Below are 14,113 nucleotides of genomic sequence, written 5' to 3' on the forward strand. Positions count from 1 at the left end.
AGTACCTTAAATAGCTTCAATCTTTTATAGGAAATACAATCAAGCTTTTTACCCTCTTCAATACGTATTTACCCTCTTTTCTAATACTTACGCCGTCAACCTCCGTATTACAAGGTTGTATATAAGGGAATCCAATAGGATGAGTACGTCTAGTTGTAGTAGATAAACCCGATAATTTGCCGCTAATGATTGTAGCTATACTTGTAATTATTGGTGAATAACAATCACATATGATGTACTCTTGGGATATGGCTTGCATAAATCAGGATGATTAGCCGCCCATGAGGCTAGATGTACATACTTGCGGGCTACTATGATAGGATACTTGTCCCGGAACTATGGGCTATGTGTGGTGGTCGGGTTGAATGTGCTCATCATGTGACCTGGAGGTAGATTGAGTCACATGATAGTCCCCTCTAGGACTAGCGCTGATACTTGGCCAAAGTAGGTATTTCTCCTCCTTCTCCCAAGTCAACCTCCTGGCAAAACTTCAACTCCCTCCGTTCCATAATTCAAATCTTACTTTATTCTAGAACTTGTGTCGCTTTGCCTTGGTTTGTAGCTTTGAGGGCTATGGAAAGCGATAAAACCCGTGCCCTCAGAATCGTTCGAGATGCAGAACTTGTACACCCCGCTCTTCCTATCGTTGAAGCATTCCTCAATGACGCGGTAGACGGCAACCGGGCTGCAAGATATCTGCTAGAAACATATGCCGACGATGAAAATGATGTAGACTTCTCACGATTTCTAAGGGACTGGAAAGATCTGGTGGAACTTTGTAAGTTTCTATTTCTAGAACCAAATGAGCTTATCGCTAAATGACGCCAAGTCTATGCGGAACACCCTCATTCCCAACAACTGAGTTGGATTTTGCGGAAAAAAATTGTGCGACGAGATCAATGCCGATGTTGTGTGACTGGAGTTCGATGTCGGTTTTGGGGCAGGTGGAATGTATTTCCCATTATCCCTTCAACAGCATTTAGCATACAAGAAGTAAGCGCAAGTATGATATTTCCTGACAATTCCTAATTTTGTTTGTAGCAAAGACTATATGATATGCTTGGCGCATTCACTACATCTTCCCACCAAGCCCTACTCAAAGATAAAACTTTAGAGAGTCAGACTCGAAATCATTGGACTTTGAGCAAGGATGCGGCAATAGCCTTTTCCCGAGGGATGATTCGGCTCGAAAAGCTAAAAGAAACAAAGGTAAAAATGTCTTTCCCTTCGTAATTCTATTTTGACTAATCTTGTACAGTATAACATCATATTCAGCGACATTGGAAAAGCTCCGGCGATTCAAACGCCTTCCCGGCTGTTCAATTGGCAATGTGATCTACATGATCACTCGAACTCTGGGATTGACAGTCCTCATCCGGAACTTCTTGAGATACATTCTCGGTTTTCTAGAGCTCTAAACTGGACTGATGTCGCTAGGAAGATAGATAGTCGATCATGTATACGCCGAAGTCGAAACAAAGCCAACAACTCTTTTAAGCAATTTATTACTAATGCTTTGCTTCAAATATGGTCCAAGTTTCCTGAAAGTATCCGATTTTCAACATACAAAGTCTTGAAAAGTGCGGGATTATATCTCTATGGGGACAACTTCGGTATCGGAGTCCAGAGATTGCCATTCGGAATGTACCTCAAATATGGACCAGAAGTCTATGCAGACCGACATGCTGCAGAATTCAATGCTCTTAAAGTTGTTCGAAGCCAAACTTCCATCCCTGTGCCGATCCCTATAGATTTCCTAGCCTCACCTACTGAGTCTTTGCTTGTGACATCCCGCGTCGAAGGCGAATCGGCAGGTCTCGCTATAGACGAATGCAGTGATGAGGAGATGCATCAAATGAGTCAGGATTTGCGTTTCTACGTCGCCGAATTACATACCATCGAACAGAGCAAAGACTCCAAATACGCCATCACCAACACATCCGGGGGCCCTTGTTTGGATTACCGTATCGACAGCGAGGTAGTAGGACCTTTCCACAACGAGAAGGAATTTAGCGAGTCATTACAGTTGGGGATACTTCCTGGATTAATGCATCGTACTGATCATAAGATACATTTTACACACTCCGATTTGAATATGAGGAATATTTTGGTCAAGGATGGGAAGATTTCAGGGATTGTTGATTGGGAGAATGCGGGATGGTATCCTGAGTATTGGGAGTATACTAAATGCCATTTTGGCTGCAGGTTAGACAAACGATGGTTGAAGATGATCGATGCTACATTTGAGCATAGGTACCAAGAGGAACTGGAAATTGAAAGGCAGTACTGGAACTATCATACCGGCTGGTAGATTGGATAAAGCTTGGGGATGTATTGTGCAGAAAATTCATGGAGATGCAATCGAGTCGATGGGGGAAGAAGAAGATCTGCTAGCGCTGTTTGACTAGGTAGGTAGGTAGTTACTGCATCAGGCTTCCACGTGATCTACCGACTTTTCTACTGAGGAGATGGTTTATGAACATCACCGAATCGGTTATTAGTACTCAGTACGCCTTACCAGTTCGATATCCAAGAACAAGATCTTCAAATCAGTTCTCCATCATGCTGAAGTGGATCTAAGGAACAGGATACACGTGTTAATCTACCATAATTTCCCTTATCTAACAAATGACCACCAATACCTCTGTAATGCAGGAGGTCTTCTGAAAAAGATCCAACTAGCAAATCCGGGGAATTCATCCTTCCTTTTCTATGATGAAAATCAAATCCTTCTCGGAAATCATACTAGGTAATTTCGTATAATTTCGTATAATTTCGTGCCACGGACGGTGCCAGCTCGTATAAGCACCCTGTCTCTCTGCTGACTCATCTCTAATCTATCCATCCATCCATCCATTTATCCATGCAGTCTCCAAAAAAAATGAACATGGACCCCGAAAAGCCTCCCAAAAATCAAGCAACGGGTTACGGGAAGAACGGGCTTGGCTCCTTGGCTCTTGGCTTCAAACTGAGACAAAAGAATAAGCTTCGTCAAGACTTTGATCCAAGGGATTTCCAAGCCGGGAGTTTCGCTTTATGACGCTTTTTTCTTTCTATATTTTGATATCTTTGGAGGATTTGATAACTGTCGTGCGCGGAGACTAATCAATCGATTGATGGGAATAACTTCATATACAACCTTGGAACAATACATTTGCCGGAATGCCACATGCCGCAAAGTATATTGCTATCGCTCGAACCAAAGTGGCTGAAGAGATGACACTGCACGAGAAAGACAATCAGGATAAGCCTGTTACTGTCCCCTGTTCACAATGCCGAAACCCCGGAAACACCAAGCTCTACCTATTAACACGAATCCCCTTTGAATTAAATGTGGAAAGTTACATATTTCATTAATTTATATTGGGGCTTTGTGACTTTGAGTCTCTCGAGTCTCTACGCGTATTCCGTTTCTAGAAGTCTGATACGATTGCCCTTCCCTTGCTTGCTCCATACAGAGTACGTGCGGGACTCCAGAGGGAGAAGCAAACACAGCCTTCAATTACGAGCTGCAGGTGAGCAACACCGAGGTCTGATTGTGGCGGATGGATGGAGCGAGTGGCTACACCTGCAGACTGCAGTCATGAATAATGAAAATTGGGTTCAAGATTGAGCCAACAAGGGATATCAGGGGGTCGTCCCATATGACAATCCAGCCCTGTACTTACTGAATGGGGAAATGGTACATTGATTCTCCTCCAGGTGGGCAATGTGCATGCATGGTGTGGTGTGTAAAAATAAATCTGTGAATAAAATGCAATTTACGAGTAGTGAATGACCCAATGTATGTGCTTGTTTTACCTTTTAAACCCCTTCCTTCCTTCCTTCTTTCTGTTTTATATCTCTCTCTTCTTATCAACAATCTCTACTTTCGATATATAACTCATACAACTTTCAAAGAACCAATTCACCTCAATCCATCTCAACCACCAATCTACAATCCAATCAGAATGCCTTTCGAAGCTCAACAACCCCAAGCTCAACAAATGGAGATGTCCACTACCAATGGTCCCATCACCGAACAACCTGTTTGTCTCTCCCTTCTCAATCATACCCCGATCTCCCATTTTCAATCCCGATATCTATCTTGCAAATACAAGTCTCGATGAGATAAAAGGAATCGAAATATCATCACAAAACATCAACTAACATTATCACAGCGTCAAAATGAGGGAATGAGCGCCGATGTATCTATGCGTGGTGGTGGTGGATGCTGGTACGTTTTCTACTTTCCTTTCCTCTCTCTTACAATCACATTCTTCCTGTCTGTCGAAAAGAACATCAAATTAACCATTTTCCCCAAACAGCGAAGCATGTCTCGCCTGCTGTCTTCTCGAGGAAGTCTGCGCGTGTTTGATTTGCGAGGAGTGCTGTTGTTAAACGCTTTTTCGTGGGATATACGCACAGAGAGAGATGCATACATGCATATATATCTAAGATATAGGTCGCATACCCACAATGCGATAGAAAGGAGATGATTGATACCCGGTGGTTTGCGGATGTGGATGTGGATGTATATTGCGATGGAGGTATAGATGTGGATGCGAAAGTAGAGGAGGTGGGATGGGGAAACTATGAATTTCAATGTCTTTACGCGGATGATGAATTTGGGTGGATGGATGCAATTTGTATTATGAAGGATGGATGGATGGATCTTGCTACCTAGGTATGCTGGATGAAGAGCAAGCGAAAATGTATTTTCCGAGTATCCAAATATTATATCCAGGTTTTTTATCTTTATGATTCTTATATTTTTACTTCTTCATTCCATTTCGTGCATTTCTTTGCTTGCTTGCGTGCTTGCTTGCGTGCTTGCTTACCTACTCACGTACTTACATCTCCCTCCCAATTTTCTACACGACAATACTTGATATGAGCGATTTTTCACTCCATTCATTTCCTTTCAGTCTCTCACCGCTCGTACCTAACTAATAAGTACCTAGGTATGAGGGTATGTACCTAGTGAGAAATAAAGTTGCACACAAGTCGAGGCATGAAAGAGCACAGACATCACGCAGCGTGTGTGCGTGCGTCAGCTTAGCCTCGGAGTGAGATTTAGAGTTTTATGGATCACTAGGTGGAAGGCGTAGCTGGATTCAGCTGCTGAATAGAATGAAGTAGGCTCGAGGTGGGCCTATGACGACAAACATTGTTTGTGTCTTATGGGTTGGAAAATGGGGTGATGAGTTTTTGGATTTTGTGTCTGGTTTATGAGTTTGTCTTGGTATATGGGTGTGAACTTGTGAGGCTTTTGGGTTGGTGGCGAGTTATTCCAGAATAGGTTGTGCAGAGTGAAGACTTAATTGATGATGCTTGTTTGTGTGCAGGTTATGCGATGGGCTGGGTTGGTTGATTCGTGTGAAGACGTTGGGTTTTGGTGTTATTTGAGTGGGAATTGTGAGGTAGGTATTCGTGGGTAGTGTTCGAGGAAGGGTTATTGTGTTGTGTGTATTGAATTGTATGTTCTCGATATAATGGGGGAGTAAGCGGATGGAGAACCGCCTTAATCGCTCGGGTAAGTTGCTGCTTTTCAGGGGGCTTTTGAATTTTGTGTGTTTTGTCAAGCATAGCTGTTTGGCTGGCATCTGGAGTCGAATATGAGTTAGTGTTAGGACTTAAGACGTGGAGCATCTGCTGGCTTCCCCTTCATTCTGTATCTGAACAGAGGGGGTAAGAATGCGTACATGAGAGTACTCGGAAATGTGGTTCGAGTAACTCGGCTTCATCGATTCTGGCGTACAAGGGCCAATTAGAGTCCGGGGATATCTTCGAGGTAGTTTTCTGTATGCAAATGGCACCATCTTTCTATGGCGTCTTGTATTCCCTATAAACTGGGGGTTTGAAAGTTTTTGAGATGGGGAATTGGGTTCGGAATCGGTATTCAGGAAAGATTGATCGATATAAGGAAGAAGTTCCGATGGGCTTGCTAACACCATTCAGGAAAGCATGGTAACCATTTAGATTAGATGTCTTTGAATCAAAACTTTCCCGTGAGGGAGGAAGGGGGCAGGTTGATAGTTGATCAGTCGAGCTCTGACTGAACTTGGGGGACTAATGCTAAGATGACCTGATTGTGCTATTTTTGATTCGAGGATGACCGAATTCGGGAAGAAAATGTCACTTCCACATCGTGCTTCCTAAACCTATATTTCTATATAGCGTATATAACTAGTGTCTCTACGTATCTCTATATATCTCTTCCAAACCTAATCTCTTCTTTATGAATTTAGTTATCTGTTATTAACATCATCCATGCTCAACAACGTTGACGTCTGCAACAAAATTCACCAAATTCGCAGCATCTGGACTCACTCTGTACAATTTGTTTGTGCAATTTATTACCGTCTATATGTGCCGGATGTTTCATGAAAACCCGAACATTGCAGATTCTGAACTGAAATGACATACCGCGGATGTATGTGATACTAAGAAATGCTATATTAATCCTTAACCCCGCTTTTCCAATACAATCCCATCGCCACTCACTCCCCACACACTTCGCTTCCCCTTTTCATTGGGCTCCCCATATATCTTCATTACAATTGGCCATTATTAAAAAAGATCGAATTAATCCTTGAGATAATGAACATGTTAGCAGGCGATTGTGAAGATTACCTAAGGTTAATGACGTTGAATATTGCATAATCACGGGCTTTGAGATGGTTTTCGAGATTACGGTGGATCGCAATGAGAGTGAATTAGAAATATAATTACAATACACAAAGGGCATGGATACAGAGTTTGTATATGAGAGATGAGATAGATATATGATATTATACTGGTATGGAATGATATGATTGTGGAAAATAAACGATGGCTGTAGAATGATTATTAAATGGAATGGAAAAGTATGAGGAATTGAAGGGTGGAACAATGTTTTGGTAATGAATGATTTCCTCTATTTCTTCTTTATATAAAATTTCCCAGTCTTTTGTCTCTTATCTTCTCTCTCTCTTCATATTATTATCCCTTTCTCCCCCCTTCGTCATCCCCTCGGAAATCGCTCGTTACAGCAATATCTTAGTTGACCGACAATATTCCTTTTGACTTTCGGCATGAAATCTGCCAACCGGAATTTAGATCGTGGCAGTTCGTGGTTATTACCCAACTGCTACCCAAGGTGGTGTGTCCGGTTATACAATAGATGCCCAACATGCAGTGAAATCATGCTAATGGTTTCTATGAAGTCTTTATAGGTTTTACGACAACGTTACTGTTGACGGCAGATATGGTATCACTTACCAGCTTTCAGCTGAGAAGAGAGTTCATGGCCTGAAAGTCCGTGTATGTCGTGTCGTGTCGTGTATTTCGCCTGTATCTTTTGTTCCGCTGGAAATTCAATGAACGTACGATGTGTATTTGGCAGTTGTCAAGTTGGGTGTTTGGTTCATGTATTGGATGCACAATGACGAAGTTAGTGGGGGGTTTCATGTGAGGATTTCAATTTTCTAGAGAAGGTCAGACAAGCTTGCCGTGTGGGGGGGGTTTATTCTGTAGTACTAGTACTAAATAGTATCACCTCAATTCGTTTTGACAACTATATATTCTCCTCATTTGTCAGTTGTCAGTTGGCCTTTCTACATTCAGACACCCAGAGCTCGTATACATCGTAAACTTCCATTTCGGTCCTTGCACCTTCCACCTTCGCTGCCTCGGACATATATCATTTCCATTATAATCCTCCATCCTCGATCTCCCATCTTCTTCGAGTTATCACATACAAAGAAGTCTTCATTACTACCTAAGATCAAATACAAATTATCCGGGAACATCATGCAGGAGAACATCTCCACGGCTCCTCGCCGAGGACGTCCAATCAGCGTCCGTGAATATCTCCAAACAAAACAAGGCCAACGCTGGTTGACAGACATGAAAAGCCATAAGACCAGACCCAATGGTAGTAAGACCCTTAGCCCCCTTGGGGACGTCGGAACAGCATGGGATGTTATCGCATGGGTCCAGAGAATTGCTGGAGGTGGCAGCAAGAATGTCACTCCCAAGGATCTCGCTAAACTAGGCGACGAAATTATTCGTGCAATCAGAGAATCGCAGGAACAAATGCAGGGTCAGATTGGCGAGATTGGAGATACGGTCCGTAAATTGCCTGGTCAAATTGACGACTTGGAAAATCTGGTCAAAGAAATGAGAGAAGCTGAAGAGTCGGGAGATAAAAAACGTCGTATGTTGAAAATATATTACCTCTCAATGCAAAATCACTAATCCTTAAGTTTCCAGATGAGCAGATTGTGCGACAACTCGATATTATTCTTGATGAACAGAGAAGGAACACGCTTCGAATCATCGACAACATCAATGTCGTTGGAGAGAATGTGACGAGAATGTGGAACGATATGAATGAACAGTTTGGAGAGATGATGAAACAGCTTTCACAAATTACCAACATGCTCGTCGATATTGCTGGACGTATGACAGTTTCCTTTCATAGGTCATTTTATAAGACATGATCATGTTTCTTATACCCTCATATCTCTTCAATACTCCTTTCATTTGGCAGAGTGGCCACAAGCAACCTTTTCAATGTTGATTCAATGGGCTAATGTTTTTTACCTGCTCAATAGAAATAAGTGAGATCCTCGCGGCAGTCCAGAAAGCAGTTGAAGGTATTGAGGAGATCAAGAAAAAGGTTGACTTTACCACAATTATTGGCATGATCAACGAACACCAATCCCGTATCATGTATGCCATTGATATCGCGTACGACATTACCATCACTTCAATTGAAAACCCTTCCTCTTCCTCTGACGAGGATCCCGAAGAACCATCGACCATACAAGTCAATACGGAGGAGCTCCTCGAATGGGCTCGAAAGACGGTTGATCTAACAAATGGACTTCCCTACCACCTCTATTGCTTCCATCGCGTGTTGATTGGAGATAATCTTTTGGGGAAATCATTCTTTGCGAGCTATTTCGAGCTTCTGATACCATATAGAGAAACTTTCGGCCCTACTGTAGCACGAATTGTTACTAATCTTGTTGCTTTCCAAGCGGTGAGTATAGTCGATTCTATGCTTTTGCATTTCGCAACTTTAAAACCGCAATCCGGTGTTCTTTTTTTCTGCATCTTCCTTTCATCCTGATACCAATCGAACCCTCTATTTCACCTTGAATGAGTTCCTTTGACAAGTAATGACTGACTTCCTGGTGATTTAGCAAGGCTTTGGTGTCCTTGACAAGGCCCGACAGATTCTGGAGCTACCCGCCCTGGACTACAGCCAGACAATCAAATCACGAGTGGAGGAGCAGCTTCGTAGTGCAACTTTTCAGCTCGAAGAAAAATTTCAATTCGACGAGCTGGACCTCATTCGTTATGACGGACGTCCCGAGATTGTTTCAATCTCGACCGAATATAAAGTACATTCCAATGAAGAATGCCTATATTGGACGGTCACAGACAATTCAAGTGCGCTTTCCACCGTGGATCTCTCGACCAATACAACTTGCGAATTCGGCCTCATAGTACCTGGTCAACCGAAACTCAGAGGTATCTTAAGCGTAAAATTATATATGCCCGGAAATGAAGACCCTTTCGATTTCGGATGGGTTTGGCCATTTCAACGTGACGGTGATACTTCTTCTTTTGACGCTAAGGCGATCAAAATTGATCCCCAATTTGCTATAGTCGGGCTTCAATTTGTCCCAGATAAGGGTGAGCAGATAGGTAGAATAGTACCAATGGTCTCGCCTGTTGATGAAGTCACAGGCCGTACGAGGTGGCATGGAGTGGGAGGAGAAATATATCTAGCTCAGCAGAGTCCCGAACCAGCAACAATGCAAGGTCATGCACTTGGTGATGGTCTTGGGATTTCAGGGTACATTATGGATGAGGCTTGGAGGGGAGGGCGAATGACAGGCTTGAAGATGGTTCATTGGAAGAATGATGGTGGTGAGACAGAACGCGTGTTTTTATCGTCTTTGAGCACGAGGTGGGAGGGGGATACGTGGCTGCCATCGCAAATTGTGCCAAGTGCGGAGGTTACTTACACTCCGGTTACTCTTCCCATTCCAAGAGAGCAGCGTTTGACCGCGAAGTTTGTGCAGCGGACAATTTCTGCGCAGCCTACCGCGAAGGTATACGACTAGGATGTGAGGTTATAATGGTAGAGTTCGGGTTCTTGGCCAGTATGGTTTCTGTTCTATTCGCTTTCGAAACAAATTGATGTGTTTTCCTTTGAAGAAGTTCTGCAGTATATCTATAGCACTAAATGAAAGCCTCCATTCTTTATTTCTGTATTTGATACCACCTGTCTGGCCGTTTACTATCACCTGGACTCAAACTTCTCGAGGAGAAATTTTGTGCGGTCGAATCCTTCTGCGATTGATATTCATAGGTAAGCTCTAATTTGATTAACAGGGAGTGGAAAAAGATTCTAAATGAAATAGCGATCTTTGATGTATGAATATTTTCATAAACTCATGATCCTGATCTACCAAGCTCGACTCAATATCTGTCTTCTCTTGTCAACAAAGGTTGAGTAGATTAGTATTATCATCTTATGTAGTGTCCAGTTTCTGCCTAAGAGTATATAAGATGACGCCTGGATTTTAATTATTCAATCCACACATGACCCAGACAAGTTATAGAATATGAATCGCAAAATAGCAAAATTCGGATATATCAAACTATGGGGGAGTTCTAATTGAGAATATTGAAAATGATTACTTGATGGGGCAACCGAGCCCCTTTCTTCTAACTATTGGAAAGAATAGAGCGGAATTGTGAAATTTCATAATAAGTCTACTAAATCACTTATTAACATCTTACTAATGAAGAGATATCTTGATAAATAATGTATTTACATATATATAATATGGTTTTATATTATAAAATTATATTATTATATAGTTATATAACAATTGCGGTAACTGGATTCGTTTTCTTCTGTCAATATTTCGGTTCGGGTTTAGGTATGAAGAATACTTGAGCTCGTGGATGCATTGACTGTTAATATAGAATTTTGATCCATCCGCGTGCTGCGGCTGATAGCGGCATCATAATGAAACATCTGGGTATATGTGAGAGACTAATGTGGATGTTTGCGATTAGAGGCCACTACATACTTCCTATATCACTACTGCGTCGACGCGACACCAACGAAATGGCTATACAAGGGAAGCCACATTATAAGTCATGGCAGTTGTCGCTATTTGAAATTTATTGATCCGTCCTTGCCACAATTGCTATTCGGGGATATACAATAAAACGCTGTATCTATGAAAAGACGTGAGATATGGTTGATCACCACGCTACTAGTCCTCAAGCTTCTGGATACATTTATTGGCTCGTGTACGCGGGATCTAGTTGATAATCGGAGGCACAGTACCCTGAGTGTGATGTGAGATGAGATTGGTTGTACATGCTACGAATAACCTCGTTGGAGATGATCGACGCGCACATGCAGTAAAAATAAATCATAACACTTAAATGGATTGACACTGTTACTGCCCTACCGCCCAACTTTCGATCGCTTCTGTGCTCATTGTTTATTCTCCAGCTATACCCACCAGCCGCCCAAAGCTTTTCGTAATTCAGCCGTAGCAGACTTTACGTCTATAAAGATGACTTCGTGGGATACTTGACTGGTAGTAGGCACTCCTCTGATCAAGTGTTGTGGTTTAATCATTCGCTTTTCTAGCCTAAGCAGTGGAAATACCTGCTTGCGTAGCTGTGGTGTTGCTATGTTGTGTTCCTTCCGTTCGCGTAGTCCCCGGTTAGTATTTGCTTGTATGATAGGGTCTAGATAGTGTCCTTTGAACGATTAGCTTGCATTTCATTGGGAATGAAGCATTATTCCTACAGCTTACTGGTAATGAAGTGTGTTGGTAGGTGTAAAACCCATGCTTTCATTGTAGACTGGAGATCATAGTCTTTGATGTTTGGCCAACGCTTCTGCGTGAGATCATTAGCACAGTTGACGTGAACATCAGCGCTTGTATCAAAACTTATGCAATGTAGCTGTCGGCTTGGGACGCAAAGCCACGGAGACATGCTACTCGCGCACTGATTTTTGGTGGCGATGTGATATCCAGATCGACTGCTGTCTTATTCCCGCGTACATCAATAAATTAGACTAGTGGATATTGTCGAAGATGCAGAGGGGTTGTGAAGTGCAAACTTGTGGATATCTAGAACCACTGCTTGTATATCAGAGGTGTCAAAGCAATAGCTTCAATTTCTGCTGCAGAGCCGTTATTACCGACCTCAAAGCTGTGAATTCTCGGAATTTCAAAGTGCCATTTTCTGGTGCCCCACATCTAACTATATTCGAAGATATGGTCGGCATTGGGACCTCGCCGTTAGGTGAACTAACTATGGTCGGTGAAACTCGTCTTGCGCTGGTGCATTTGTTGACGGAGAATTTGGCAGGAAGACATCTGGCAGCCCTTTTGTAATAATGCGCGGTATTCGCAATGTCTGCTGAGGTAGTTATGACTTGTGTCAGCGGCTATCAACTACATCGTAATCCAGCCTCGTGAAATCCGATCTTCGAACCAGTTGAGCCTGCTGGCATGGTAGATACCATAATTCTGTTCGATGTGCATCAAATATATACCAATATATCTAGTTCTCTGTTTATTTATTCTGCCTTCTAATAGAACAGCAGAAGCCAGGTGGATTTTTCGATGGGTCACCAGGGCAGTCGAGCTGCAGGTACGATGATCCCCAATTCAAGGGTTTGTGTCTTGCCGAGACCAAAACGCTCACTAACTTAAGCTTCTCAAAGACTTCAGGTCTAGGTGACTGCTGTTTTGAAGCAATGACTTTGTAGTGATTCGGTATATGAGAAGTAGATGGCGTTGACTGATTGCTTGGGATTCCAGCGTCGGACAAAGTTTCGATTTCAGGACGTCTATAATTTCGGAGATTGAGACTTAGATATAGGGTTTCTATTATCAATGCTTATTGTTAGCTTCAATTTGTTCCTGCAAATGCTTGGGAGTTTATTGCTGCTGCTGCGAAGAAAGTCTCTGCGAATAGCACGGAGTGCGACTTACTGCTTATTTTATGAGATTCAATTCATCGGCGCTCGTAGATTCCAGGATCAAGAGAACATCTTCTACTTGCGCTAGAAGAGTGTTTAGTAGAAAGTAATAAAGAACTATTGATAAGCACAAAGGGGAATCTGCCCCAGGACCAATGGTCATTCTCAAGAGCAATGAAGACAATTCTAAACAACCAACAACAAACCAGATTGGAGAGATGACAGTATTTAGAGTAATACACGAGAAGAGGAATATCAGTCAACTTGCAGAAGCAAGTTACCAGTAACAATGTACATGCCAGAAGGGAGTGAGGAACAACTGTTGTAGAATGATGGTAGGAACAAATAGCTTATACCAAAGAAGCATAGGTAAAGTGTTTGCAACGGATTCAGATTTGCTATAGAAGAGGCTAAACTCAAGTCAAAGGCGTATTTTGGAATTCTGTTACAGAATGGTTAAGACAAAGTCAAGTCTTGTTGTGACAATTCAATGATAGAATTAAGCTCTGTATGCAAGTAGTATAGACAAGTGATATTAGCAATTGCATAGCCATAGGAGCTGTGTACACAGAAAACAAAGAATCAAGGTAGCTGTGGAGAAACATTAGTAGATTCAGGATTAGATAGAGTTAGATTTGCACAGAGGCAAACCATCAAATGCCTGATGAGTAATAGTATGATAGTGATGTAATAAAGTAAAATGAGAGAGTTATGTCTACAAGTGTCCTGGAGATCTTATCCTTTTGGTGGTCATTGAGCTTGTGTGCAGATACCAAAGCTCTCATTGCAGATTATCAAAATTAGACAAATATTCACTTAGTGACTCCAAACACACCCAGAACTTTGTAACTACTTTTCTGCCTCACGCCACGTTTGATTCACAAGTACCTAAGCTCAATTGATAATTGGGTAGCTACCTAACCCCAATCTTACTAGGGTGAATTGAACGCAACAGCTGACTCTAGTACCCCTCACTTTTTGATCTTTATCTTTCCTTCTTCCTCCCACAACACTTTCCATTCTTTATTATTTCCTTCTCTTCAACAACTCTACCACCACCTCAATCTTTCTACAAATCTTCAGTCTGTACTACTTACTTGATTTTCTCTC

The 14,113-nt window shown here is 42.2% G+C and overlaps 3 protein-coding genes across 3 annotated transcripts; all 3 read left to right on the forward strand.

Annotated features, from left to right (window-relative positions):
• Nucleotides 1-573: 573 nt before the first annotated feature.
• On the forward strand, nucleotides 574-2,650 carry EAE98_008673 (uncharacterized protein; the record flags this gene model as incomplete). Its single annotated transcript, XM_038956296.1, has 4 exons — nucleotides 574-778; nucleotides 830-993; nucleotides 1,042-1,209; nucleotides 1,259-2,650. 4 exons carry the CDS (start codon nucleotides 574-576, stop codon nucleotides 2,309-2,311), a joined length of 1,590 nt encoding a protein of 529 aa, XP_038807377.1. The 3' UTR covers nucleotides 2,312-2,650.
• Nucleotides 2,651-3,950: 1,300 nt separating this feature from the next.
• Nucleotides 3,951-4,380, forward strand: EAE98_008674 (uncharacterized protein; the record flags this gene model as incomplete). Its single annotated transcript, XM_038956297.1, has 3 exons — nucleotides 3,951-4,028; nucleotides 4,161-4,216; nucleotides 4,308-4,380. 3 exons carry the CDS (start codon nucleotides 3,951-3,953, stop codon nucleotides 4,378-4,380), a joined length of 207 nt encoding a protein of 68 aa, XP_038807378.1.
• Nucleotides 4,381-7,773: 3,393 nt separating this feature from the next.
• EAE98_008675 (uncharacterized protein) lies at nucleotides 7,774-10,335 on the forward strand (the record flags this gene model as incomplete). The annotated part of the gene is made up of 4 exons (XM_038956298.1): nucleotides 7,774-8,179; nucleotides 8,236-8,424; nucleotides 8,580-9,010; nucleotides 9,174-10,335. The coding sequence occupies 4 exons, from the start codon at nucleotides 7,774-7,776 to the stop codon at nucleotides 10,101-10,103; spliced, it is 1,956 nt and encodes a 651-aa protein (XP_038807379.1). The 3' UTR covers nucleotides 10,104-10,335.
• Nucleotides 10,336-14,113: the final 3,778 nt, after the last annotated feature.

The sequence above is a fragment of the Botrytis deweyae genome (assembly GCF_014898535.1).
Source record: "Botrytis deweyae strain B1 chromosome Unknown BDEW_023, whole genome shotgun sequence".
NCBI classification, from domain to species: Eukaryota; Fungi; Ascomycota; class Leotiomycetes; order Helotiales; family Sclerotiniaceae; genus Botrytis; species Botrytis deweyae.